At 41.2% G+C, this 26,969-nt stretch overlaps 2 protein-coding genes across 3 annotated transcripts; both read right to left on the bottom strand.

The window, feature by feature from the left end:
* Positions 1-820: 820 nt before the first annotated feature.
* On the bottom strand, positions 821-11,382 carry LOC306700921 (aldehyde dehydrogenase, dimeric NADP-preferring-like). The gene is made up of 10 exons (XM_079166069.1): positions 11,197-11,382; positions 9,669-9,855; positions 9,355-9,586; positions 7,697-7,782; positions 7,206-7,414; positions 5,676-5,793; positions 5,448-5,589; positions 5,199-5,365; positions 4,999-5,098; positions 821-1,607 (listed from the first exon to the last, which is right to left on the bottom strand). Exons 2-10 carry the CDS (start codon positions 9,822-9,824, stop codon positions 1,294-1,296), a joined length of 1,524 nt encoding a protein of 507 aa, XP_079022195.1. The 5' UTR covers positions 9,825-9,855; positions 11,197-11,382; the 3' UTR covers positions 821-1,293.
* A 317-nt stretch (positions 11,383-11,699) lies between these two features.
* Positions 11,700-26,427, bottom strand: aldh3a2a (aldehyde dehydrogenase 3 family, member A2a). Of its 2 annotated transcripts, XM_079166068.1 has the most exons (11): positions 26,317-26,427; positions 25,683-25,844; positions 23,191-23,422; positions 20,165-20,250; positions 19,864-20,072; positions 19,584-19,701; positions 17,877-18,018; positions 16,181-16,347; positions 15,952-16,051; positions 15,602-15,840; positions 11,700-12,065 (listed from the first exon to the last, which is right to left on the bottom strand). In XM_079166068.1, exons 2-11 carry the CDS (start codon positions 25,842-25,844, stop codon positions 12,051-12,053), a joined length of 1,470 nt encoding a protein of 489 aa, XP_079022194.1. In that variant the 5' UTR covers positions 26,317-26,427; the 3' UTR covers positions 11,700-12,050. The 2 variants fall into 2 exon arrangements, with proteins under 2 accessions (XP_079022194.1, XP_079022193.1); XM_079166067.1 differs by lacking the exon at positions 11,700-12,065 and having other exon boundaries at positions 14,899-15,840.
* Positions 26,428-26,969: the final 542 nt, after the last annotated feature.

Raw genomic sequence — 26,969 nt, 5'->3', positions numbered from 1 at the left:
CAAACACGCTCCTGCCCGATCCCAACAATATCAAACTGATGACATGACTGGCTGGCAGGTCTGTCCGTCTGCAGGCTCAAAGGCTCAGCGAGCTGAAACATGCTGAGCGGACATCTAGCCTGAGAACAAAGAACCTGAAAAAGCCTTTTCTTTCACTTAGGTTCCAATATGCTACAACCAAGACTTAAGAACTTTGAGTCTTGCCAGCTAGATCTCTATGTTGCTGTTCTGCCTCTTATTCTTGTCTTGTGTCCCTGACCCGTAGACTACTGCGGCCTGTCCCTACGTTAAAATGAAAGTAAATGTTAAGCCTGGCAAAGATGATAGAAAGATGGCTACAAAGGGGGTGACAAGATTATTCAGTGTCCCGCTGAAGGACTCGCCCATGTCCGAAGATACCAGGGAAAGCAAAACCAACTGCCATCAGAGCAAGAGATGAAATATTACAAACTAAGTCTTATCCAACTAGAATGACGAAATGTCCAGAGAAAAACCAGCCACAACATTAAGTTTAATTCAACTGCCCATCACAACCGATAGGCCTTAATAAATTTGATGTCGGTCAATAAAGTAATGCAAGGTAATAAGTTAAACTCCGAAAGATTCTAGACTAATTGAGAAATGAATAAACTAGGATCTCCCTTATATTAGAATAATATGAAATTGCTTAAGCGTTCCTGGTTCTTAAACTCTTCACTGCTAAATGGTGCATTCATCTTCTGAACTAACTTTCATTGATAAACGTTAAACAAATCACATTTCATTGATGAACATGTCAGTCACATATAATCCTTTTAATTCATACATGGTTCACCGTTGGTCATTGTTCTCATGTATTCATTTATTTGCTGTTTAGTATTTTGGTTTGGAAAAAGATCTGTGTCCTTCACAAAGAACATGATAATTTGATTTGCGTCTATATGAAATGATAAGTCACTGTACACCATGCCAACAACTCTAGCAACCCTGAGATTGAGACAATATCAAATTCTGAAATCTTAAGTTTTTTTCAAAACGGGGTGGCGTCCCAAATTGAATCTGTTAAATTCTGTTCAAACTAATCAAGCCATCACTCCCCTTCACCTTTTCTCACAAATTCATGGGTTTATGATTATTTGAGTTATCATTTCATAGTTGAGTTAATTCATTATTAACCATTACATCTGCTAAAAGCAATAACATCACAAATATCTGAATACAAAACAGGATTCAAAGTGTGTTCAGATGTGAAATTGTTGCAGCAGTCACTCAATCTTCTTTGGATAGATTTTACAAAGGAAAGTTTCAGTTTCACTAGTTATAAAAGCCTCTCCAGTACCAGCAGGTACAGTTGAGGCCTGACGCTATGAGCAGGATGACGAGCAGGGTGATGAACAATCCAAAGCCGATAATGGTGGCAGTGACGGCCCAGACGAACGTCCTTTTGGACATGTCGATCATGGGTGACCTGAGGGCCATTTGCACCCTACGCGCCCGCCGGCGGTCCTGAGGAGGATAGCGGGCCAAGTTGACGTTCTCCATCCGCAGAGAGCGGACCAGGCACGCTCTCTGGTGGCTCAGCTGGTCAAAGGTGTGTTTACCGTGGTAGTGGCCCATACCACTCTGACCTGGAGGGGGTCACAGACAAGTCTGAAGTCATGTCTGTTGAATTTACAAACTGAATTATACGTTTTACTATATGGAGTAACTGTGTGAGACTGTCTGGTATTCAGTATTCATAAGTCCTGTAATGTGGGTGTTAGTGCACTCATATCGACCGGCCCAACCAGAGGGACGACAGCAAAGGGAGAAGAAAGGCTAAAGATTTCAAAGCCTCACTCCGGACATAGTTTTTTACTTTTAAGTGTGGATTTGTGACCCAACTTGACACCAGAGATTTCATTTGGAGTCGAATGCAGGTCCAGTTTCCTATGTCCAACTTAGCTCATCAATGCTATGGTACTGACAGGTGCCTTTTCCGTAATAACACATGGTGTTGCCAGATGTACTGTTAGACCTGAAACCTGGCCCTGCGCTACATGTGCATGAGATTGTATGGACGGTATGCACATGTCCCGACATATATTTTGGGAGGACAGAATTGTCCCTACCAATATTTGAGCAAACTTGGCATATAAAGTTGACATTATCTTCAATCGCACACACAGAAAGAGACCGAGGAGCAGAATCGTTTGTTGACCGGTGACATCTCCATTGCACTCTGTGTGCTTGACAGCACATCTTTGGTCACTGCACACAAAAATGATATGAAAACTAAAATCGGACTTGTTGATATTTGCACAGTATTAGAAGATATTATCTAAAACTATTGCCGCTCTGTTGTGCCATTCTTATATGATACTTGATGTTATATTTCGACAACTCCTCTATGCTCTGGAATGTGATGGTGAGACAGTACTGATGAAATATTGAGCTGAATTTGATTTGAGATTTGAGTTGTTTTATAACTTTTACAATTAAGGTGCTTACAAGTGTAGTTACAAGTTAAAGCACACTAGCACAAATAACACTGCTGGTTTGAATGTTTCTGTTTCAACATCTTTAGGATTTTATTACTACTAATAATAGTACTTATTATAATATTAATAGAATAATAATTAGTATTATTAGTATTATTGTACTTTGTGATACTTGGTTCTTTGTCTTGAATAAATAATTGCTTTTAAAAACAAACAAAATTTTAAAATAAGTAAATTCAGAAAAGGATTAGAATTTATTTCTAATTTAAATATAATTTATTGTTTCTAGAGCAGCAACAGTGTTGTTTACAACAGCAAAGTAACTATATAAAGTCATTGATATCTCACTGGAAACTAATCTAAAATGTCAATAAAATAAATAATATTCCTGAGAGAATTTATTGCAAGTCAACAGCAAGGAGCTTAGATGTTGTGAACTTGAGTAACCCTCGCTGTCTCCACCCTGGCTCCTCTGTATGCTGACTTAGTTCAGTGTGTGTCTGTGTGTTAGTTTCTATGTGTTTGTGTAGTGGGAGGAGTTTAGCTCTGACACAGAGAGCATACGCTGCATGATAATAATAAATTACACAAAAACACCAGTAACGTTGCTGCTTATCAACACTCCGGTAACAATGTAGCACTGCTCAGTTCGGATCAGTTGTGAACCGCGGATTTTTTTTTTTACAGTGTAATCATCATAGTGTGTAATAAAGTTTTACTGCTGCTGTTCCATTTCAAGTAACAAGTCCCCGAATATCAATGCAGAGTGTCAGTGAACAGATATAAAGCAGTAGTGTGTTCACGTGAACGGAGCGTGTTAGGAGCATTTAACGGTGAAAGTCTAAAGTCATGGCGAGCGGAGGAACTTCAGAAGCCGCCGGGGTCACTTAAATCGCAAGTTTGGGAGCATTTTGTCTTCCCTGTAACTTAAAATGACGGATGAGGGTGGTGGACAAACCCGTTACGGTATGTAGGCGTTGTTTAAAGAGAAAGACACACGACAACGGCAATACATCGGACATGTCCACATCAAATGAAGAGACACCATCCCGTCTGTCAGCGATGGGGGACAAGCCACAACAACAACAACGTATCATCGCGGCATTTAATTAACCGTTTGTGGCAGAATCAGACCGGGCTGAAGCTATTACAGCATCTATTGAGGTCTTTAGTGCTGCAGAGATGAGGACATTCTCCGCTGTGGTAAACAAAGGGTTTCTAAATCTGGTTAAAGTGCGCCAGGGCAACGAAGAGCTACGTGACTGTGACGGTTCACTTCATCACGGCGGAGATTCATATTCCGGTGCTGCAGACACGCCCCCTCTGAGAGAGTCACAGACACACACCTGGTGCAGGTGCTGACAGAAGCAGCAGAGTGAAGCTAGAACGGCCCAACAGCAACATCCCAGTCACCACAGAAAGGTCTACCCTCTCCCCAGACAATGGAGATATTCTCATCTTCTTGAAAAGACCATTTCACAGTAATGGTAAACATTATTGTGTATTTGAATGACTTAACCTGACAGAAGTAAACATTGAGCCAAGTTGTTGCCGATCAGTTCAGTTCAGTGTAAACAGTGGAAGCTAGCTCCAGTCTGCCCCGAAGAGGGTATCAACATACCTCATGTTGCACTTAAACGTAACAGAAATTAGTTTTATATAAATTTGTTATTTGTTTCATTTTGTTTCAAATTGGACATCCTAAATATTTTTGTTTTTATGTAAGACAATAGCCCAAAGTTCTTTGCTTTAAGTGTTCTTGAAGTTATTTAATTAATAAATAGAAAGCAAAGTTATATTTGTCTCCTCCCCTTTTCTTTGCTGAGCTGAAAAATGATCTGAACCGTGACTCAAGAACCGTGATCCGAACCGAACCGTGAGGTTAGTGATCCGTTGCACCCCTAACTGCTACCCATTTAATACTGAGTTTCGGGACCCATCCCTGCCTCTCGCTATAGAGCCAGTGTCCTGTTTGTCCATTCTGTGCTGCTGTAGAAACATGGCGGTACAAGATGGCAAACTCTATGGAAGAGGACCCACTCCCTATGTAGATATAAATGGCTTTTTCTAATCTAAGGTAACAAAAAAACACAACAATTCTTAGTTTCAAGTAATTATACATGAGTAAAATATTTTGAATATCATTAATCCCCTAAATGTTAAACAGTGTTTCTTTAATTTCACCTTGTTTTGAACTGGAGTGCATCTGTTTGGTCTCATCAGCTAAGAGTACTAAAGGGGAAATAGGGGCCAAACAAAAAAGTTTGCCCTGAGCAATATAGTGATAGTGCACCTTCAGCCACCAAATCACTACCGGGCAGACTCGGGCTGCAAATGACAGCAAACGCGCAAGATGGCAGCTCCCGTATCCCGGGATATTTTGGCTTCACTTCTGTACAGTGGGAGGAAGTGGAGAGGCATCATCCATCTATGCAGCCTATGGGCCCCCCTAACAAGTTAATCCAGCCATGCACTGCTCTCATGATGAAGTCCCCCTAACTAAACATACAGACAACAATGCACTTTGAGGCAGTCTTACCGACACCACCAAATGGGAGTGAGCTGAGTGTGTAGTGCATCATGACGTCATTGACCGTCACTCCTCCACTTGAGGTCTCCTCAATCATCCTTTTTGTTGCCTTTCAGAGACGGCAGCAGAAGAAAGGAGAAACATAAAGAACATTAAACATTCAAACCTGCTTTAAATCTCCTCACGCCTGCAGTTTGGTTTCCTCTCACCTTCTTATCAGAGCAGAAGATGTAGAGTGCCAGAGGTTTCTCTCTCTCGTTGATGAAGCGGATGGCATCGTCCATGTCGCTCACAGCCACTATAGGCAGCAAGGGGCCGAAAATCTCCTCCTGCATCAGCCTGGAGTGAGGGGGCACGTCCTTTAGCACGGTTGGGGCTGCATGTACATGAACAATGTTCATTAAACAGAAATATTGATTTCAGCACGATTTATTCATTACCTCGCTGTATCTTCCTACCAATGTAGCGCTGTGAGGCATCACTCTGTCCACCCACCACAGGGGTGTAGCCCTCCATCAGACCCATGACTCTGTTGAAATGATGCTGGTTGATGATTCGGCCGTAGTCTGGCGAGCATTTGGGATCAGCGCCATAGAATTCCTGCGATGAATCAGAAGGTTTTTTGAAAAACTGTGCAGTTTCATTTTGATTTAGATGTTAGCGTAGACAGGTCTAAAGGATGGTACCAGTAGAGTTTGTCGGATGCAGTCCACCACTCGGCCCTGGATGCAGGGTTCACACACGATGAAGTCTGGAGCAATGCACGTCTGACCGCAGTTGACAAACTTTCCCCATGTTATACGACTGCACACAAACGGGTATGGAGGAACACATTGTCAATGTTGATCACTTTCATTTACACTTTACCTAATGAACAATGCGTGTGACAGTGTTTTATGGTTTTGAGGAAGTCACATCCAGGCATATGTATGCATATGTAGCAGTACAAAAATAATAGAACTGTTACAAGCGTACAGCTCGCTAATCCATCCAAAGCTTAAGGACAATTCCAGTGGTGTGTATGTTACGTCCTCTTAAACCACAAACATGAATACATTTGCATTGTTTTCAACCCTTTTCCAAACCACTATGTAGTTACAGTTCATTTTCGACTTGCCACTGGTTTCTGTGTGTTTCCCTACACTTTAGAAAAAGAACATCACATCACAGTGCTTTTGAGAAATGTGCTTCGTGATCTATTCCATGACACTCTGACATTATTTGATCAGCAATAATCACCGCAGTGATAATAAAATGTAAAGATGTAAACACAAATTTGAGTTGATTGGATGTAGCTTGTGTTTTTTGGGTGCAAAAAATAAGGCTTGTGTTAAATAGCTTTCCTCTAATATTAGATGTAGGAGCTAATACTAACAAAAATAATAGTAACAAATTATCACTGTGACAAAGACTTCAGCAGGTTTCAAGTCTCTCAAGTACTTTTGTTATAGTATACTGAAATGAATAGAAACGGATACCTGCCAGTATGCTAGGAAATCAATAATTCATTTAAAAAAAACATTTCTTGATATATTTGTTGAGATTCTCTTTACATCCCGACAGCAATCTATAAATCAAATGCTCCGTGAAAGAAAAGGAAACAATCTGTCGCAGGACTGTAATAAAATGATTGAACGAGCTACCTCCCTGTCTACATGCTGCTAGTATGACAGATGTGAGTACTAACAATAGCCAGGTTCATTGTTTACGTTCATAATGATATGTGATATATTATGATAACTTTGGGGGAGTGGCCTGAAGGGACGGTTTATCAGTGTTGCTGACTTGGCACTCTTGCAAGATTCAGCGACTTGTGGAGCTAGTGCTGCTAGCTACTTTGGAAAGAGTTGGGTTGTTCAGTTGGACCATTTTTTTTATCTAGCGTACTCTTCACTCAAGATTCCCACGATTAGCTTTGAGAACAATTGATACCAAAATCAATGTGTATCCAATAGATCATTCACCTCAGTATTTCATAAACACACACACTTTACCATTATGACTTCAGCAGGACTGCAGACATAGCAGCTGTAGCAGTTAAAGCTGCTCTTTGGTCCAAATGCTTAACTTCTACAGGTCATCAAGTACACATTGCTGTAATCTTATCATAACACATGAGGCCAAATTACCCGAAAATACTCCTCAGAGCTAGCGTGTCATTTGGCTCTGCGTGTGACCACTAGTGAAACGGGCTACTCTGGTGAGTGGCATGTTACCGGCAGGCGATTCTGATGTCACAGTTCTTGTCGATGTAGCAGGGGCTCTTCCCTCCCAGCTCCAGGGTCACTGGGGTGAGGTGGCGAGCCGCAGCCTCCATCACCAGTTTACCCACGGCGCTGCTTCCTGTGTAGAAGACGTGGTCAAACCTTTGCTTCAGCAGCTCCTGGGTCTCTGACACTCCACCTGTTACAACCGGATACAGATCCTGGAAATAAACAGCAACGTTTTATTTATCGTTTTTTTCATCTTGAAGTATGCAATTATGTCACCTAAAAGGGGTAACTAAAATATAAAGCCTTTTTGTGAAACGTTCCTGACACATTCAAGATGATGTTAGCTCTCAGGTAGAATGGGTCCCTGCTCATACCGTGGCCACTTGGCCAAAGTCAAACATATCTGGGATGCAATGTACTGTGTTGGTACAAGGCTTTGACGTTACAGCAGCGCTGAACATTATTCCATTAACAATAGCAGCCGGTGTTCAGACCTTGTCCAGATAGCGAGGCAGCAGAGCCCGGAGGAGGAGGGACGAGTGTTCGCTGAGCTCTGACGGCTTCACTACGGCTGCGTTGCCTGTAGAGAGAGAACACAGGTCTCTGTGAGTGGAATGACATCACCGAGTGACGGAGAGCACACAAGTAGAGTGAGACTGTGAATGTTGTCAAACTGAAGTTCACTGGAGAGACTTTTCTCTCTCAATTCTTCTCAAACTTCTACTGCAAAACACAAGTTTGACGAACATGCATATATTACAAGTATTTAACCTCTTAAACCCTAGGCCTATTTTGAGACCTCTGCTCGAAAATGTCATACCCATACTCAAGAGAGTGTAAATCTCTAACTACAAGGTCTATTTGAATAATTTAAATGGCATAATAAAACAAATAAATGTGAGCTTTGTTAATATGTGTACATATCATTGTATATGTTACTGGTAAATGCTGGACGAATGTTACACACAGCTCAAATTGAAAATGTTCAGGTTCGCCTTTTTTTTTTATTGATTTGAAATGATGCACACGCATGCCTAAACTCTCCCAAATCAAATCACAACACGTCAGCAGTCCTTTTAAAAAGAAATTGGCTTTGATAGAGTGAAGTATGCCTGTGAAATCAAGGCAGGTGTACAGGTCAGCTGAGGTCAGCCAACATCGATTCTGATTTTGGAAGCAGCACATATAGCCGTTTTATTGTACTTTTATATACTATATAACTATATATTTCACTTCTTTTATCACTAATAGTGTTCAATCTATCTAATACAGCAGTGTGGCATCATTTTGAGAGCGTGGGCCATATAAAAACCTGTAAAACATGGCTCATTTTCGTCAGAATTTCAGTTTTACAGAATGCAATTGAACCTTACCAAAGCCTGTGAATGGCCGATTTGCGCATGTGACAGTTCTGAACCCGGAAGAGTCTGGGCAGTGTATTGATACGTTCTTTGAGTTGTTTGACTGAATTTTAAGCCAATAAAATAATCGAAAACCGTGATCCGCCCCCATGGGTCAAACCCATTGGCCAAAACTGAAATTATTCGTCATAGAAGCTCGTAGAGACTCAGTTGCTTCGAAGAACAAAGGACAGAGAGCAGCTGCAAATGGAGGAAAGGATTAACATTTTTTCGGGGCAATCTTCTTCCAGAAAAACATCTAAAAGGTACGAAGCATTTCAATATTTATGATGATACGCTGTGTGTTGATCTGCGGAAGAATAATTGTAACTTTCTAATGGTTCGAAGTAGAAGAATTCGGAAGCTATGGTTGGATTCAGTGTCTTGTCCTTGTGTGTGTGAAAGTCCCGTAGATCGCGGCTGGGATTGATAACGGTGAACATTGCTCGCCTTCTCCTGGCGAGAAATAGGTGAAATTGTGGTAGTACTTGTAGTATCTTGAAGTACTTTGTCTATATATGTTTTTGAGTGATTAAAATAGGTTACATGGTCCATTTTATCAGAATTTCTTCGTCATGTAGGTTTTTGAAATATTTTAAAATATCATTTCATTCGTTCTCAGAAGTGATTTGTACCACATGTGTCTACTCTTTATATGACCTTTGTTTCTACTTATTATGTAGCAGAAGAAAGTGATGACTTTTGATTCCTTTTTTAAATGACTTTTCTTTTTTTTCTGAACTTTTACTTACCAGCAGCGATAGCTCCAACCAGGGGCTGGAGGGTGACAGCCCACGGGTAGTTCCAGGCCCCGATGATGAGCACCACTCCCAGAGGCTCCGGCTGCACATAGACCTCATCTGAAATGGTGAGGAGGTTCCTTTCGACCGGTCGTGGAGCTGCCCACACTGGCAGTTTCTCTAAAGCCAGCTTGATCTCATTCTCAATGCCAATCAACTCCAAGAGCGGTGTGTCGTACTGGCTCTGTAGGAAATCCAGCATGCTCGTCACATTATTATTGTCACATTAAATGTTGCATGCAGCGGTGTGCTGTGTCTCCACTCACCCTGTTGATGTCCTGTTTGAGAGCAGCGGAGATCTCAGCCTCTTTCTCAGTGATCATCCTCTTCAGGGCGTGAAGCTGTTGCAGTCTGAACTCCAGAGGCCGAGTCCTGCCACTCAGGAAGGCCTCCTTGGCCCGCTTCACCGCTTGCCTCTCCATAGATAGCTTGAGGACTACAAAGCCTCTGAAACTGCAGACACAGACGTAGGACAGCAAGCTCGTCTGTTATGAATATATCCTCTTAATGAGCTGTCAAAATAACTTCTATTTTCTGCACAATCCAGCAGGGCTGGCCAAAGCCTGAGCAAACACTTTCCTGCCTCCCTTTACTCACCATACATGTAGATCTAATAAACTAGAGAGTGCTGCAGGAATGTGTACTAAAACCCGGAAATGGGTTATCATTCTTCCACATCTCGAAGTCGATGGGTGTTTTTACATTTTTTGTCTGCGGTTTTGTTCTTCAACATGGAATACGTCAGTCAATTTTGAAGATTGATTATCTTGCAGAACAACATTTATAAGTATCATGAATGTTTGTTATGCCACAGAGATTATTTTCTGCAATAATCCCCACAGAAAAATGTAGTTGAGTGAACCAAGGCAATGCTAACTTCCGGGTTGGCCCACAAAAACAGATCCTCCCTGTAGCACTCTACGGGAGGACCTACAAAAGACCATTAATGAGCACTTAACAGTCTTATTGAATCTGGTCATGAGTGATGCCAAAAGGTAACAAATTGCTTAGTATGTACAGTTACACAACAAACCAGCCTTGAACACATCTAAGCCAGGTAAACTCTAAACTCTCTCTAAATAGTTTTGCCTCAAAAGTTGTAATGTGCAAAACAAGTTCTAAAACAAGTGAAAGACGATAGCAGACAACTCCAATGTCTGCTCAGTTTTTGAGCAAAGTAGGCAACAAATATAAGGTATAGGGTATTACAAAATATATAACGTTGTTTCCTCTTTAAACCAGATTTGGGTTTTTGGTTTCTTCTAAAAAAAAATGTACAAAGATCTCTGCTGACATTTCTTTGAGATTTGATGCCTTTATAAAAAGTATTTCGTTATCTTTATTAAAATGCTCAAATCCTCACCCATGACACTTTTGTTTTAAAATGTATTTTTCAGAAGTAAAGCTATATTAAATAGGCTAGGCTATTGAACAGTTATTTGTAGAAGACTCAACTCTATATCTTATAGCCCAACTTCCATCAGTCTACAATGTGAGTCTCTCTCACAGCATCAGCAGAAGCAAAGTTGTTTTTTTTTGCTGAATGATGATGGCATTGAAATCTGCATCTATTTGTACCAGACGTTTCCAAACCTCCTGTCGTCCGTGTTGATGGGCATGTATTTACATGAAGCATGTGTTTGACATCATCCTGTATATGTAACCTGTTATTATTTAACTAACTGAGATCTGCGATCTAAACGCGATCATCTCGAATATGATATGATATCGATTGAGAGCATTATCCGCTCGTTTGATTCGGAACAGTTGAGAAAGGAGAAAAAGTCGACTCACCAGAAGCCTCGGGTCAAACACGGTGGATTCTCAGTAAAACATTGCTTCAGTGATCCGTCACTGCTCCGATGTGAAAGCGCTTCAGAAGCCCGACACGCTGCGGACTGACTGACTGACGGTCATTGTCCACTGGTTACCAGTCAGCTGCTCTGGGATCAGTTTACCGGGGAGCTTGCTCACTGTAGCCACCAGCTTCATTCAGAGCACCTGGAGCAGTGAGACCTTTGATAACATCAGACCCGCCCCCCACCTTTACAGCCTTTAGAGCTAATTTTTTACCCAGAGAGTCCTCATGGAGGTCAATGTATCTTAATACCAGCATATAAACCATAGCAGCATGTCATAAATTACAATAACCTTGGGACTGTTAATAATATGCCACTGTACTGTTAAGATATATCAAATCGTAAATTAGTTAATCAATAAAAAACAACAGCAGGACAGTGATTTATAATATACTTTTTGTGTTTATGCATATTTGCAGAAACAAAAAACAGAACTGGCATCATTAAAAGCAGACATGTTACACAGTTTTATTACCAGTGTTGGAATTTTTCATAATTTCACAAACTAAAAGAAAACTCTCCAATCACCAAATTCAATACCAATATTGCAGATTATAGTGCTATAAACATGCTGTGAAACAATATTAAACTCTGGTAGCAGCTTCAGATGTAACATACTTGAAATGCTATAAAACCATATATTTAAGAGACAGAAATCAGTCTACAGTAATGCATACATGGGAAATGTAATGGACCAGTAAATCACAGGAGTGCTGTATTTTTACTACAGGTCAGGAGTCGGGTGGCAGTCCCACGTTCACCTGCACCACCAGCTTCTGCTCCTCAGCCTCATTGTAGGAATCTCTGCAAGAAACAGGAGATCCAGACAAGTGTAAAGAGACTGTTTGAGACACAGGGATAACAGATAGTTGAACTACTCACAGAAGCACAAGTGTAGATGTCAACAAAGGTGGTGGGGTGGACCAAAACAAAAGGGGCCATTTAGCAGAGGACAGTGGAGCATGCTGGGTAATTAAAGGGAGGGTAGATGGGGGGGGCATTATGAGGTTAGATATCTTGGACAACACCACACATTGTCTGCCGCAGACAAAGCCATTGTTGTAAGACGGTACAGGCCTGTAGGATTGTGGGTATGGGGGGGAGGTACGAATATCTGGTTATCTTGAGAAACTATTTTGTCGTTATTTAAAAGGTCATCACACAAATACCCTACTGTTAGAAAATAAACACATCTCTCGTCAAAATAATAGTTTTTCCAATTGTTACATGAAGTATAACTGTTGCATAAAACACAAAGATTTCCTGCTGTTAAGGTGAATATGATACCATCAGCCTTTCTCTAGTCATGCTGGCACTGATTAATACTGAATATTCAATACAGTCTCACTTTTGAGTCCTGGGTGAAACAATGGGATAATAAAGTATGTAAATTATTAACAAAGAATTAGCACTTACAGGACAACTACATCTTGTTCTGTAAGACAAGTCATTAGTGACATGCTAAATGGTAAACAGACTTTAAGTACAGCGCCTTTAAGCTACATGTCATCATTCACCCATTCCCAACAGTTCCCACACGCAATGTGCCACCTGTACATCAGGACTAAACACATTCACACCCATTGCATCATAGTGCAATCATATTCATATTCGTACACCGATGGGACAGCCCAAGGACACATCGATATGAACTGCCCATCTTCCGATTGGAAGATCTCTGATCCACGGCCGCCAGTCATCCAATGGTTGTTGGGCAACACAATGATCAGGTGGCGTTGAAAGAGAACACCACCTAAATTAAGAATAGTCCAATCAATCAAACTCAAAAAAGGGCCCAACCAGCAGAAATTTCAATAACAAAGTTTCATGTTTTTTATTGGTCCCAATACCCTCTTTCATTATATATTAAAATATATACTTTGAGGATAACTCAGTCTGGGTAAAATGGTGTTAATATTGAAGGGTCTATGTACACCTATCTTTGATCTGTAATCTTTACAATTAAAAACATTTTCAGATGATAAGCTAACGTCATATACCTGTATTTGGGGTATTTTATACACAACACCCAATTTTTTGGCCAACTTTTCCACTTAAAGTTGTGTGCCACATTTGACTAAAATAAACTTTAGACTGGGTATAAATTATTAATATATATCACTGTGAACACAACTAGGTCATTTCAAACAATAATACACAATACAACAGTTGATGACTATAATCACTTACTGGAAGATTGTGACCCTGCCCCTTATTTCACAATAGTGGATGTGGATGTGTGGATGTTTATGTGCGTGCACAACTTCCAGTAAGAAGAGACATAGGGGTGGGGTCAGATCAGTCTCAATAATTGCAAATGCGCACAGAACAATCCACAAATATATTCGATTTACAAATGCACACAGAAGGATTTACAAATAAATTTGATTCACAAATGCACACAGAACGATTCACAAATATATTCCAATGCACACATAAATAAATTACGATTTATATAAATGTAAAAAAAAAAATCAGAAATATATTTCTGCATTTGTATGTATTTGTGTGTGGAGTTTTCTATTTGTTTGTGGATTTGTATGTATTTATTTGTGGATCGTACTGCATTTATTTGTGGATTGCTACACATTTGTTTGTGGGTTTTATGAGACTCCCCTGACATGGCTGGATTCGCAAATGCATTTTTTTCACCATGGACCATCTGTAGCCAATCAGATGTCAGCCTCATTTTCAACCAATCACATGAGCGCAGCTCCCCCCGCCCCTCCCCCCGCCCCTCCCCACGAGGCTTTCTCTGCTTCTGTGTCAGTTGTCATTTCAGTGTAAAATCCATGCAGTCGTAAGTGAACAGGGCGAACAGAAGGAGGCGGTGCAAACAGCCCTGTGGTGCACCAGTGATGCAGATCAGAGAGGAGGAGGTGTGGCTGCTGGGGCCTGCAGGTCAGGAAGACTCTTCACTTCCAAATCAGCTGTCGCTCAACAGCTCAATCTAAGCTAACGAAAACTCATTTTCTTAGTTTAACAAATGAAAACAGTTATGAATATCATATTGAATTTCTGCAAACAAATACTCCTAAATCCTACACGCTGGTCCTTTAAATAAGTCAGCGACTGTGGAAACACTGCACCAGGTCCAAGAACAAAGCACATTATCCCTCTAGCATGACAACAGTTTGAAGGATATGGTTTATGGATTCTGCATTTTTCTTGGCGTCACCAAATGAAAACACCAGAACCAACAATGGATTGGTGTTCCTAACAAGTACTGTGTGTCTATCCAAAGCCTGATATATCTTACTCCTCTGAGCCATAGAGCTCCACTGTTGACTAAAATCTATTAAAAACAGTCTCCATCAAATGCACTTCTCTTTGCTTAAAGCTACAGCACCTGGCTCTTATCGTCACCGAGCCTTTTAAAAAAAATCAAATAGTACATTGCTATAAGATTTACATCTTCAATAGGAACCAATGGACAGGAGGAGAAAGAGTTAAAAGACTGACAAACACATTTCTAGTTTGGTCTTATATTTTAATACAGTGCTTTAATGGTGTTGCCCTCGAAGGTAACAGGAGTCTTACTAGCAGAAACAATTGACAACCATTGGTCATTTTGATGAAAAGTTGTTACGGTCGTTGTTATTGGTCTCTGGTGTTCGGGTTGATTACTAACCCATGGTGTGATAGGCAGGCTGCTTATTCAGATAAAGGACCAGACTCCAGGAAAGGATTTTAAAGTTAAGTAATCTGACACTAATAATATTAATGAGGATGATACATAATCTGCATTTTTTTTTTTTATTGTTTTCATACTCAAAATCTTACAAAAATGGTGTTATTGCATTTTATGCATTTGTCCCAACAATAAATCATGGTGATGCTTTATTTTACAGATCAGTGTAAAGGAACACAGAGTTGTATCTGTAAATTCATAGGAAGGTTCCTGAAAAGGACGATGCAATTTAGTACTAATCATAAGAGAAATGGAGACTGTGTTCAACTTATTATTCAATTAATTTACTCCTATCATATGCTAGCTTGATCTAGAGACTTTTAGTCATTTCACAGCAAGAAAGTGAAACCAGTCTACAGGCAAGCATTGGATTTAACACAGAGAATAAAGTGTTGAACAATGACTTAATAGTTACTTGGGTACAAATGCAGCAATCGTTTCAAGGAAATTCTTCAGGAAAACTGATCATAAACTGAACGAAACGCACTAAACTCAGATGTCTCAGAACTTCAACCCCTTGTAATTACTACCAAATTGTTCTTTACAGGAAACGTCCTAGAAACTAATGTGTTAAGTAACACATTGCCCATATCAAAGCAAAATCTGTTGCTGCTCCTTTGACCGAATTGGGATATTTTAGTTTCTTTACCTGCACCACAAACGCTGCCAAGCCAGCCAACGTGGCCAGCAGTGCCATGCGCCGCAGCCTGCACACGTTGACCCGCTTGAGCAGAAAGAACCGCGCCCAGCCCAGCTTTTTGGCTGTGTGGGGGGGGTAGCGCATGCTGTTGACTCCCTCCATCTTCAGCTGCTTGATCAGACAGCTGCGCAGGTGGCTGAGCTGGTCAAAGCTGTGCTGACCATGGTAACAACCCATACCGCTGTTACCTGAGCGAGAGATGGAAGAACAAGTCAGCTATACATGTGCGTCAGCTTTGTTCTTCCAAATAAAAAAGGAGGCTGAATAGCTGCAGGTTGGTTGAACAGTTACACACTCACCAACTCCTCCAAAGGGCAGAGCACTAACAGTGAAGTGTACCAGGCAGTCATTAGCCAGCAGAGCTCCACTGGACGTCTCTGCTATCACCCTTTTGATCAGCTGTTCATTAGATACAAACAGTCCATCAGACAGAGCACTGTGGGTACAATCTTATCAACACATTTGAATTATAAATTCACAGACAACTCATTCTTTTAAATACTAACTAGAATAAAGGGATGTGTTTACCTTGTTGTCATGGGAGAAGATGTATATAACCAGAGGTTTTTCTCTCTCGTTAATGAACTGGATGGCCTCGTCTACACCGCTGACAGTGATGATGGGAAGCAGTGGCCCAAAGATCTCCTCCTTCATCACATTGGATTCCCCCGTCACATCCTTCAACACGGTGGGGGCTGCCAGGAGAGAGGAAGAAGAGGCTTACTCCAAGAGCACGGGCACTGCTTTATGTACAGTGGACAAACAAGATGGTGTAGTGTTATGGTTGCCAGTTGTACCATGGCAAGAAATAAAATGTTAGCCTATTCTGTTATGACTATAAAGTAATCAACATTTTACATATGGATGAGAGGGAGTTTGGATTAGGAATATCTTCAATGTCATTAGTTTACTGTACCTGTGCCTACACCCATCAGTTCAGCTCATGAGGTTCAACAACTAAAAGGACAACATACCCAACACCTTTTCAACTACCAAAGCAGACGAGACAAAGACAAGAAGCCAAACTAGAATTGGATTGAATGTCTCTACCTTACATGCAATCAGCCACTTGTGCAACAAAGAAGACCTCTATGAAATAGCTCCTGAAATGGTGCAAAAATAGGCTTGTTGTTTAGACAGTGTCTAATAGTTTGATCATACAGAGAGCAGAAACATTTGCCATTATACTCCACCAAAAACATGTTTGGCAACAAACAAATGCCTTTCACTGTTATGAATCCAAGATGACCACACCGGCTATCGTCCATGAAGAAACAAGCTACACTCTTTTCAGAGACATCTATATGGAAAAACGGACACTTCCCCAGTGAGCCCACGTGCCTTTTGGGCCGACACAATAGACTTTTTTTTTTTAAAAATAATAAAATAAAATCAACCAACCAAAAGGCCCTTCACCCAGGAAACCGCTATTTGTGTCTCGTGTGGAACCAAGTCAATGTCATTTCCCCTTAGTTTTGTTACGTCTGTACTTTACTAATGCAAGTTACTTAACAGACAGACTTGGACATTTTATTTGAAAAGACACTTTGCATTTAACAACAGGAAACTGACCAAAGTCCAAAGCTAACGCTAGAGGGTCTGTAGAGCGTCATAGATTAGAGCTTAGGGCCACTGACCAAGTGCCGCTATTTCACGAGTTGGGAGTGAGAACTTGTTGGTTTACAATTAGGTAGGCAAACTCATTAAATATTCAATAATAGAGATGAGTATATGATGGCATAATGGCATTAGAATGTGCCAGAGCTACCAAATTTGGGCTTTTACGGCCTAGCTGACTTTTCCTCACAGGCTGGCCCTCTTCATCAGTGTAGACTTCTACTGTCTTACTCTTAGATTGTGGCCAGTAATGATTCTATAGTTTGAGTAATAATTTGAACGGAAAATTAACTGCTACCGAGGACACATTGGCAAGGACTGGGGGAGCCAAGGATCAAACCGCCGACCTTCTCATTAGACTCCACCTCTGAGCCACAGCCGCCCTAAATAGTCTGGGGCACTATGTCATTGAGCAAAGCCACTTCTTAAGAGTGTTAAACACCGTGTGCATGCCAGTAAGGCCTAGCATCAATAAAACATGGGCTACTCAACCGGACTCTTGAACTAACCACCACCACAATCAATTCAGTTTACTGAAATTTAGCTGCTTGCCTAACACACAGTACAAATTATTTTTAGCAACCTATTGGTCAAACAAAGCATGTACCTATGTAGCACTGGGATTCATCACTGTTTCCACCAACAGCCACTGTGCTCCCCTCCATTAGAGCCATGAGCCGCTTAAAGTGCCGCTGGTTTATAATGCGTCCGTAGTCCTCAAACGTTTCTGGATTATCTGTGTAAAACTCCTGCATTGTGTAAAATAGAAGATCAATTATGTCAGATTACTTACAACAGGGTCACGAACATCTTTACCAACACATTGCCATGACTTTCAGACACATTTTCATCACCATTCTGTGTATACATGGAAAAGAAGTATAAAAAGGCATGTCAGAATATAGCACAGTACATCTCAACTAAGATCAACGACAAACTATGGCTGTCGAGGGCTGTGACCTGAAAAAGATGGCTTGTGTCATAACATAACCTGTAGGCAGGGCTGGACTTTGTTTTGCCCACAAGCCATTGTGGCTGGTGATTTTCCAAAGTTACTAGCCACTCAGCATTCTCACCAACCGCAATTTATTATTTGATTCAAGTTGACTGGTGTGCTACAACTTTTGAAGAACTAGATTTACAACCCTTTAAAATGTAAAAACCCAAATCAAGACTGAATCAAATATATAACACCACACCACAGTCATCAGATATTTGGCTGTGATATGGTCGTGTGCGGAAAGCTCATTTTGTATGAAAACACGCAACTGATTAAGAGAATGCCATAAAGGGTAGCTTCTTATTGCATAAGTGTAGCGGATTCATTGAAAAGATAAAAACTACTGAAAAAAAAGCAAGGAGGCAGCTGCTGGGTCTCAGAGGCGGGGCCACCACGGGGCGACGACACCCTGTGCAGCTGGGAGGGTGACCTCCCTGCGGTGTGCCCAGCCAAGCAGCCCCCGCTCCCCGGCATTGGAAAACGACCACTCCTCCAGTAGAGATTGACGTCAAGTTAACTGGACGGTGGCGGATCCCGGTCCTTCTCAAGCCATGTCTTATGAGTTACTTGTCCAAGTGAAGACCTGGCTTTGCGTGAATTTACATGTTCTAAAAGGTTCAAGCTGCAACTCAGACATTCACTGACACATTTTCCCCTGTCGATCTTGACTGAACCTCCTACTTTTGTTTTTGTGAGGCAAATACACAAATCTGTGGAGTTGTGCTTGTCGTCTGCAGCGGGAAAACTTAAGCAAACTTAACACAATACTCGGTCCAGCACTGCATGATGAGAAATGTGAGCTGTCGCTACACACATGCTGGTTACTAGGGAGAATCCGCGTGTACGCATAAATCCTCCATCCACCCAGATGAACTGTTTTCTTCAATTAAGAGAAAATGTAAGTGTTGTGTCTTGAAGTGTAAATAAATGCTTCAGCGAGAGTCGCGGCTTCGTCAGACAGCTGAGATGGAGCCGTGCAGACAGTTGGCTGCAGATTAGAATGAGAGCAAATCTGTAGACCTGTGAGTAAAAAACTCTTCCCACAGCCTCCAGTTTAGACGCACACTGGTCGGACTGGAATGATTGTACTAATGTAATGGCCCTCCTACTTCCAGCGCCTAAAGAGAACCGCAGTCAATGAGCTACTGTCTGCCCGCTGCGGTCCCCAGCATTACACCCACCCAGTAGATCACATGAGCTCTTTGAGATATGCGAAGAGCACACAGACAGAAATGTCTTGCTTTATAGCTAGATGATGCGTCAGATTCCCTTCTGATAAGAACTGACACATTACAAACCTAATCTTAGACCAACCTTGATGCACTTCTTGATCTCTTCTATTACTTGGCTCTGGATAGAGGCTTCACACAGGATGAAGTCTGGAGCAATGCACGTCTGGCCACAGTTGACAAACTTTCCCCATGTGATGCGTCTGTATTGGGAGAAACAATAATGAAAGAGCCTCAAACCTTGAAGACACACTCTTACATTGCCGTAGCTCCCCAACTGCTGTGTGTTGTTCTGTTTTTTTAAGTCGCAAAGGGAGCTCACGTAACGGCAGCGTTTTGTGATACATTTTACAGTTCAGACTGACCGACATGCGACACGGATGTCACAGTTCTTGTCGATGTAGCAGGGGCTCTTCCCTCCCAGCTCCAGGGTCACTGGGGTGAGGTGGCGAGCCGCAGCCTCCATCACCAGTTTACCCACGGCGCTGCTTCCTGTGTAGAAGACGTGGTCAAACCTTTGCTTCAGCAGCTCCTGGGTCTCTGACACTCCACCTGTTACCACTGGGTACAGATCCTAGGTGGAAAATATGCAGTCATTAAAACCCCCCCATTCACACCAGATGTAGCTAAAGAGATGAATCATTTTGAAGGAAGCAGGAGGCTCACTTTGTCTAGATACTGAGGCAGAAGTTCCTCCATGACCTTGGCGGAGTGAGAGCTGACCTCGGATGGCTTTATTACTGCAGCGTTCCCTAAAAGATGAAAGAGACAACGTGAGCGATCACAATCGTTATGCAAAGCCCATTTTCACCTGCCGTTACTCGTGGGATCATTTGTGTCACTTTTCACCAGCTGTGGCTGAAATAACCACTATTGCTGCTTTGTAAATGTTCATAACAGGGAAAGTGCCTCCCCTGGAAATCCTCTTCCCCTCGTCCTATCCTCTCCCTTTAGTGTGTCTGGACTACTTGCAACCCATAGATTCTTGTAATAAGCACCTAGGAAGTGTTTGAAGGAACTCTTAACTAATACAAAGAGATTTTAAGCTACCGTTGGCAGATTTTTACATCAAAATCATGCAATGTATTTTCTAATTAAGGACACTTTAACATTATTATTATTTTCCCAATACTATTAAGACAGACAGACACTTGCAGCATGTCTACTTCAATATTTGACATGTTTCATATAACACAGCATAGTTTTCTTGAAAACATACAGGTAATAGTTAAATGAGGTTTGGAAGTCATTGCTTGATAGACATATTGAATCATGTGCACTGTTATTACATGTAGTAACATGTTCAGACATACTATACAAAATAATGGCTAATAAATTGGAGTTTGTCTTCATTTGTATATGAATAGCTGCATTAAAAATGACAGCCTAAACAGGAATAACACTGTTTGATATAAAGTTACCAACCTTTTGTATTCATTCATTTCCATTTCTTTGTTAAAAGCTGAAACTACAATGCATCATTAACATGTTTGTGGTAGCAAGAATCTTGGTAAAACTTGACAATTTATTGTAGTTATAAGGGAAATAAAAGTTTTTCTAATTGTTTATATTCATGCATGAAAACTTATGGCTAGGTTTAGAAAGTGGTGAACATTATGTATTAGGTCTCGATATGAACACAAAATAAACAGAGTGTGCTGTGTTTAATTGCAAGAAATGGATCAAAAGGATGCTGCAATAACTGCATTATGATGCCGATTGGTAGTGTGACTTCATGCTTTGTCTGGTCCATCCTCAAGATGACAAGCAAACAACTTTTAAATCGATAAGCTTTCTGCTAACACTGCAGCTGCTCCATCAACGATGAAAACAGAATCTAGGCCTAAACCATCAGAATCAGAACCGTTTATTGCCGTGGTATGTTAAACATACAAGGAATTTGACATGACGGGAGGTGCATAACATTTAACAGTCACAACAATCAGTGCAAGTAGAAACATATTAAAATGTACAGAGATATATAAAATAAAGTGAAATATAAAATAAAGCGAAATATAAAATAAAGTGCACAATCGAACAGATAACAGGACTATAAACAAGTGAGATGTAAGTGTAGAGTAAAAGTGTTGAGTGTAATAGAAGGGATAGAAGGGATGCAGGGGAGTGGCCGGTAGGAATCTGTCCTGGGGATGACAGTCAGTGGGGGTCCCGGGCTCAGTTAATGAGCCAGACTGCGGAAGGGAAGAAGCTGTTCATGTGTCGTGAGGTCTTGGTCCTGATGGACCTCAGCCTCCTGCCAGATGGGAGGGGCACGAACAGTTTTTGTCCAGGGTGAGAGGGGTCGGCTACAATCTTCCTTGCTCGCTTCACGGCATTATTTAACCCTGTGAGGTAGAGATATGATCATAGCGCTCTCTCCGTTTTTCTACGTTTCCGATGCAATACCAGGACGACAGGAGAAAAATGTCATCGCTGATGGGCTTTCACGACATCTCATCATGCAAATTCCTCACTCAGGTTGAACCATTTCAACTTGTGCGTATACGTATGGCCCGACGCAAATTCACGTCCTTGCATCAACTTTGTATGTAATCACGGTGTGCAAAAAGTTCCCTTCACGGTTGCGTTGATCACACCATTAAGCACTTGTGTAGTAAAGAAGAAAAAAGCCTTTTGCCAATAAAAAGGACAAACTAATGACGATGGGACAAGCGACGCAAGGGACCACCCACAATCCTCTCAGAGAATCCTGTAATACATTATTTTGATAAAGTTCCTAGTTTATCAGAGAGCATATTCTGCTTCCCGTTTTATAATACCTGACGCACAAGCACTGAACGACAAGGAGTCAAGCTGCTCACATGTATGGAATGTAATTTGCTGGATATTAACACTGCATCATTTTCAAAAATGGATCTAAAATAAGAACAAACTCGTTAATGATGTAAAATTAGGTAATTAACAGCGTTTCATACTTTATCAAACTGGTTTTATTAGCTTTGAGCAGAGGATGTAATAATTAGTGATACATCTATTAAAGTGATCTCAATCAGGCCAAACAAGACATATATATAATCTCTGTGTATTTAATCTAGTGCCGTTTTCAATGGTAGACAGCAGTAAGGTACAGACGTTGTACGTAACTACTCATACTGGGTGTTAGGGTTACATCCTACTGAGAGCGCCTAGGGCGTAGCCGTACAAGACTCTCAGAAATTCCGAAATCCTAACGATTCAGCTACGGGGTGAGATAAAAGGCCGAAGGTACACTCCCGACTCATCAGAGGGACACTAATCCCCTAAAGTCGGACTACTGACGGAGTTACCACCGTGTTAGGTGTGATCCTACCCTTCTTTCCGTTGGGCAGGACCCGCTCACGCTACAAAACCCTTAAGGAGCAGTGTGTGAGATTTAGTGGCATCTAGTGGTGAGGTTGCAGATTGCCACCAACTGAATAACCCTCTGCTCACCCCTCCCTTTCCAAGTGTGTCAGAGAACTACGGTGGCCTTCAGGTAGGGAGGAGTACCTTTAGGATTGTATTACTAGTAGGAGTAACTCTTAACAATATCTCGATTTGCTTTCATTAATAATTTGTTTTAAACGTATAGAGTCTACACATGTAGCCCCTGTAGCTACATCTACGCTATGCACACTTAATAAGACCATTTGAACCCCTATTTGTACCCCTATTTGAAAATACATATGGGTGTGTATGGGTATGTTTAGTACCAGCAGCGATAGCTCCAACCAGCGGCTGGAGGGTGACGGCCCACGGGTAGTTCCAGGCCCCGATGATGAGCACCACTCCCAGAGGCTCCGGCTGCACATAGACCTCATCAGATATGGTGAGGAGGCTCTTCTCTACAGGCCGAGGAGCTGCCCACTCTGCCAGCTTCTCCATAGACAGACTGATCTCTCCCTCCAGTCCCAGCGTCTCAAACAGCTCAGTCCCATTTGCACTCTGAAAGCGTAAGGAGGGACTAGATGTAGTGCTCATCTTCAGTTTGTATGTTCATTTATTCAAATTTATTGATCTGTCACGCAGAAACACATGGATCACAGTTACTCTATATGTACCACATTTTACATCAAAAGGTTACACACGTCTTTTCAAAACAACTTATGATGGGTTCTTGCTCGCATTGTCAGACCACATGCCAATGTGGCTCGCATTGAGTTCGGATCTCGGTGGGGTGAAGTTGACGTAAATGACAGAAGAATAGCCCCTACATTAAAAAAAAAAAAAAAAAAAAACTACTGCAGAAATTGAGACAACAGCGTCCGGGCTGCGAGGCAGTAAATGTTGGGTCACCCGAGATACGGACTTTGGCTCAGTTAAAAAAAGAAATGGTTTGAATTTAAAAAGTGTATGCGAAAAAAGAGAAGGATAACAAACCAGAAGACAAATAAGGACCATCTGATCTGTAGGCCAGAGATGAGACTTGCTGCAATTGTTGGTCAAACATCCATAAGTGGGAGGAATGAGGGTGAAAGTGAGGACATCCAGCAAGGACTTTCATCCATTGGTAATTATATTTCATAACTGTGTGAGGGTTGTACCGAAGAGTTTAAAGCTTTGTTCACAACGTTGACATTCCAATTCTAAATAAACATTTGAATGCTGCTCAGCTTCTATTATGCTTTTTTGTTGCCCAGTGTCTGATAAAGAGCAGGCAACGCTAATATTATTATGCGATTTGTAGAATTAGATTTCAATGGTGGCTTTGTCGTTTCTGACTCATGTGATCCAAACACTACAATAACTCCAGAGCGTTAATTCTAAAAGTCAAAATGTACTGAAAAAACTGATTTTATCATTTCTAAAATACACATTTCTTTATCTGACAAAATGTTCTGCTTCAATGCATTTTTGTTGGCATTAGGCCTGTCAGAAACAACATGTTCACTGCGCTCAAAAAGCTGCTGTATGTATTTACTGTGCAGTCTGGCAGCAATTTTGATCCTATTTGATCTAAAATTATTATCATACATTTTGTTCCAAAATATTCAAATCCAGGATGCTATAGGTACACGACTGTACTCATAAGAAAAACATTTAAAAAACAGCAGGGTTGCTAATCTTGAAATTCTTATTACATCCTGACAGCGTTCAATGAATCAAATGATCTGACAAGACGGCTGTGGCTCAGAGGTAAAGCGGGTCAATCCATGGCTCCGAGATGTGTCCTTGGGCAACACACTTAACCCAAACTGCTCCTGAAGGCTGTGCCTACGGTGTGTGAATATTGGTGTGAATGTTAGATAGTCCTGATGGACAGGTGGCACCTTAGATGGTAGCCCCTGCCATCAGTGTATGAATGGGTGAATGATGACATGTAGTGTTAAAGCGCTTTGAGTGGTCGGAAGACTAGGAAAAAGAAATACAAGTACAGTCCATTTACCAAGACATGCATCTATGGCTCTAGCAGCACTGTAATAAACCCGTCCAATCATTTCATTCAGTCCAATGTAGTGATTGGACTGGCTGTCTGTCTGTCTGTCTGTCTGCGCATATTCATCCAGTGCACTCATTGCTTGTCACCAGAGTCTTCCACAAGCTGCTAGCTTGATAGCTGTGAGTACTAACAATAGCCATGTTCATTGTTTACGTTCATTATGATATTCATAATAATAATTTTAGGGGAGTGGAACTAGAGGAGGCTGCCAGTTTTGGCGACATTCTTGCTAAGCCTAGATACTTTCATTGGAAAACAGTTGGCAACACTGGGCTGGGGTTTTAGGTTGGATGATTTTTTTAATCTAGCATTCTCTTTCTAGTTTCTCAAGCTAATCAACCCTGCCTTTAAGATAAAACTGAAAAATACAGAGAGTTTTTGTTTTTTTACCTCTAACTCTAGTCTAACCAAATATACACCTGCCTGTGGAGCTTGTGCTTCTTTAAAAGTGTGTAAATTACAACAGAAGCTAAATAGATGAGCAACTTCAACAACAATTTGCTGTGTTAAGTGTTCTTAGCTGGAAACTTGTGTTCGTTTTAATCAAATCGTTAAACGAGTTTGACTCGTTTACTTCCTGGAGTTTTTCCTAATGATCGTAAAACTAACTGCTGTTCCAGAGACTAAAAATAATATAGGCAGTGAATGTTGGAACAATGTTGGTAAATGCATTCTGCTATATTTTACAATCCTGCCCAGTGAGCTGCCAGGACTCCCCAGGGCAAAGAATACCCACTTCTCTGGCCCTGGGTGAAATAGCCACACCTTGCCGATGTCCCGTTTGACAGCATCTGCAATCTCCCCCCGTCTCTCTGAGATGAAGCGGAGCAGGTTCTTCAGCTGGTGGCTTCTGTACTCCAGAGGCTTGGTTTTTCCCGTCTGGAAGGACTTCCTGGCCCGTTGTACAACCAGCTGTTCTCGAGACATCTTAAATAAAAATTGGTCACATTGACAGCAGAAGTCACCCGTTGAATTCCCTTGACGCAAACAATAACGTTCTGGTTGATTTGTAGCTAGTTAGTTAGTTAACAGCTAATTAGCTAGTTAGCTGTAGCTAAGTTAATTAACGCTACAGCTGTAGCTAACGCTACAAACCAAAAGTTAGTTAGCTAACGAGCAGCTCGTTCGGTAATGACACTTAACACTCATGTTAGATACATTTCCTTTACTGTTAAGCAATAAAACACTGAAGAGATTTTTTTTAAATAACGTTAAAGTTATATATCGTTACAAACGTTAGCATTATCCGAACTGTACGGTAAGTAACGTCACCTGTAAAGTTATTCAGCATATGACCATCTCGACCTTTACTCTGACAAACACTAACTAGGCTACTGTAAAATAAACAATGATAACACTCAATGACATCTGAAGACCAGCTATTGTTGTAAAGTTGTACCTCTCAGACCACAGGCTCCTACCAGCTTTAGTATTGAAGCTAGTGTTGCTGTTGACGCTTCTTCTTCTTCTTCTTCTTCTTCTTCTTCTTCTTCTTTAAACTTGATTGGCGGATCGCAACCAACTTGAATAGGTGCATGCCGCCACCTACTGTACCGGAGTGTGCAGTTTCAGGGTAAAAGTTTCATCACTGTTCTATCAACGCTAGTTGCTTCTTCTTCTTCGTTTTATTAAATAGAGGGTGGCAACTATCCTTAAAGGTGCATTACCGATACCTACTATGCTGGAGTGTGAGCCAGAGTTACCTATTCCCGTAGAATAGGGACGAGGAGAAAACAAATTAACTACAAATAATAATGTAAAAAAATTAACTAAATCGTCTTCATTAATCCAGTTTCTTTAAGTGAATTCAAACACGGCTTTATATTTTCCTTCCTCAATGCTAGATAACTTCTTAAGATTCAATACTTCAATACTTTGATTCACACTTCTGGCTGTTTCCTCTTCTACACCACATTCACACAGGCCTGATGGATTTCCCCCCATGCATTGTTTTATTTTACCATGTGTGTCCTAACCTCAGTTTTGATATGATTGGTTGCTCTTCAAAGTTTTTTTCAGTTGTTTTCATTCCTCCCACATTTTGCTTTATTT

Source organism: Pholis gunnellus (assembly GCF_910591455.1).
Source record: "Pholis gunnellus genome assembly, chromosome: 9".
NCBI classification, from domain to species: Eukaryota; Metazoa; Chordata; class Actinopteri; order Perciformes; family Pholidae; genus Pholis; species Pholis gunnellus.
This window is presented reverse-complemented; position numbering and strand designations above follow the sequence as displayed.

Coding starts and splice junctions, on each gene's coding strand:
- LOC306700921 (XM_079166069.1), bottom strand. CDS start 9,824: ATGGAGAGGCAAGCGGTGAAGCGGGCCAAGGAGGCCTTCCTGAGTGGC. Junction 5,794..7,205: donor GACATCAGAATCGCCTGCCG/GTAACATGCCAC, acceptor GTTTGTGTGCAG/TCGTATAACATGGGGAAAGT. Junction 5,590..5,675: donor GCATCCGACAAACTCTACTG/GTACCATCCTTT, acceptor GATTCATCGCAG/GAATTCTATGGCGCTGATCC.
- aldh3a2a (XM_079166067.1), bottom strand. CDS start 25,844: ATGTCTCGAGAACAGCTGGTTGTACAACGGGCCAGGAAGTCCTTCCAG. Junction 16,052..16,180: donor TCTTCTCCCATGACAACAAG/GTAAACACATCC, acceptor TCTAATGAACAG/CTGATCAAAAGGGTGATAGC. Junction 15,841..15,951: donor TCTGCCCTTTGGAGGAGTTG/GTGAGTGTGTAA, acceptor TCTCTCGCTCAG/GTAACAGCGGTATGGGTTGT.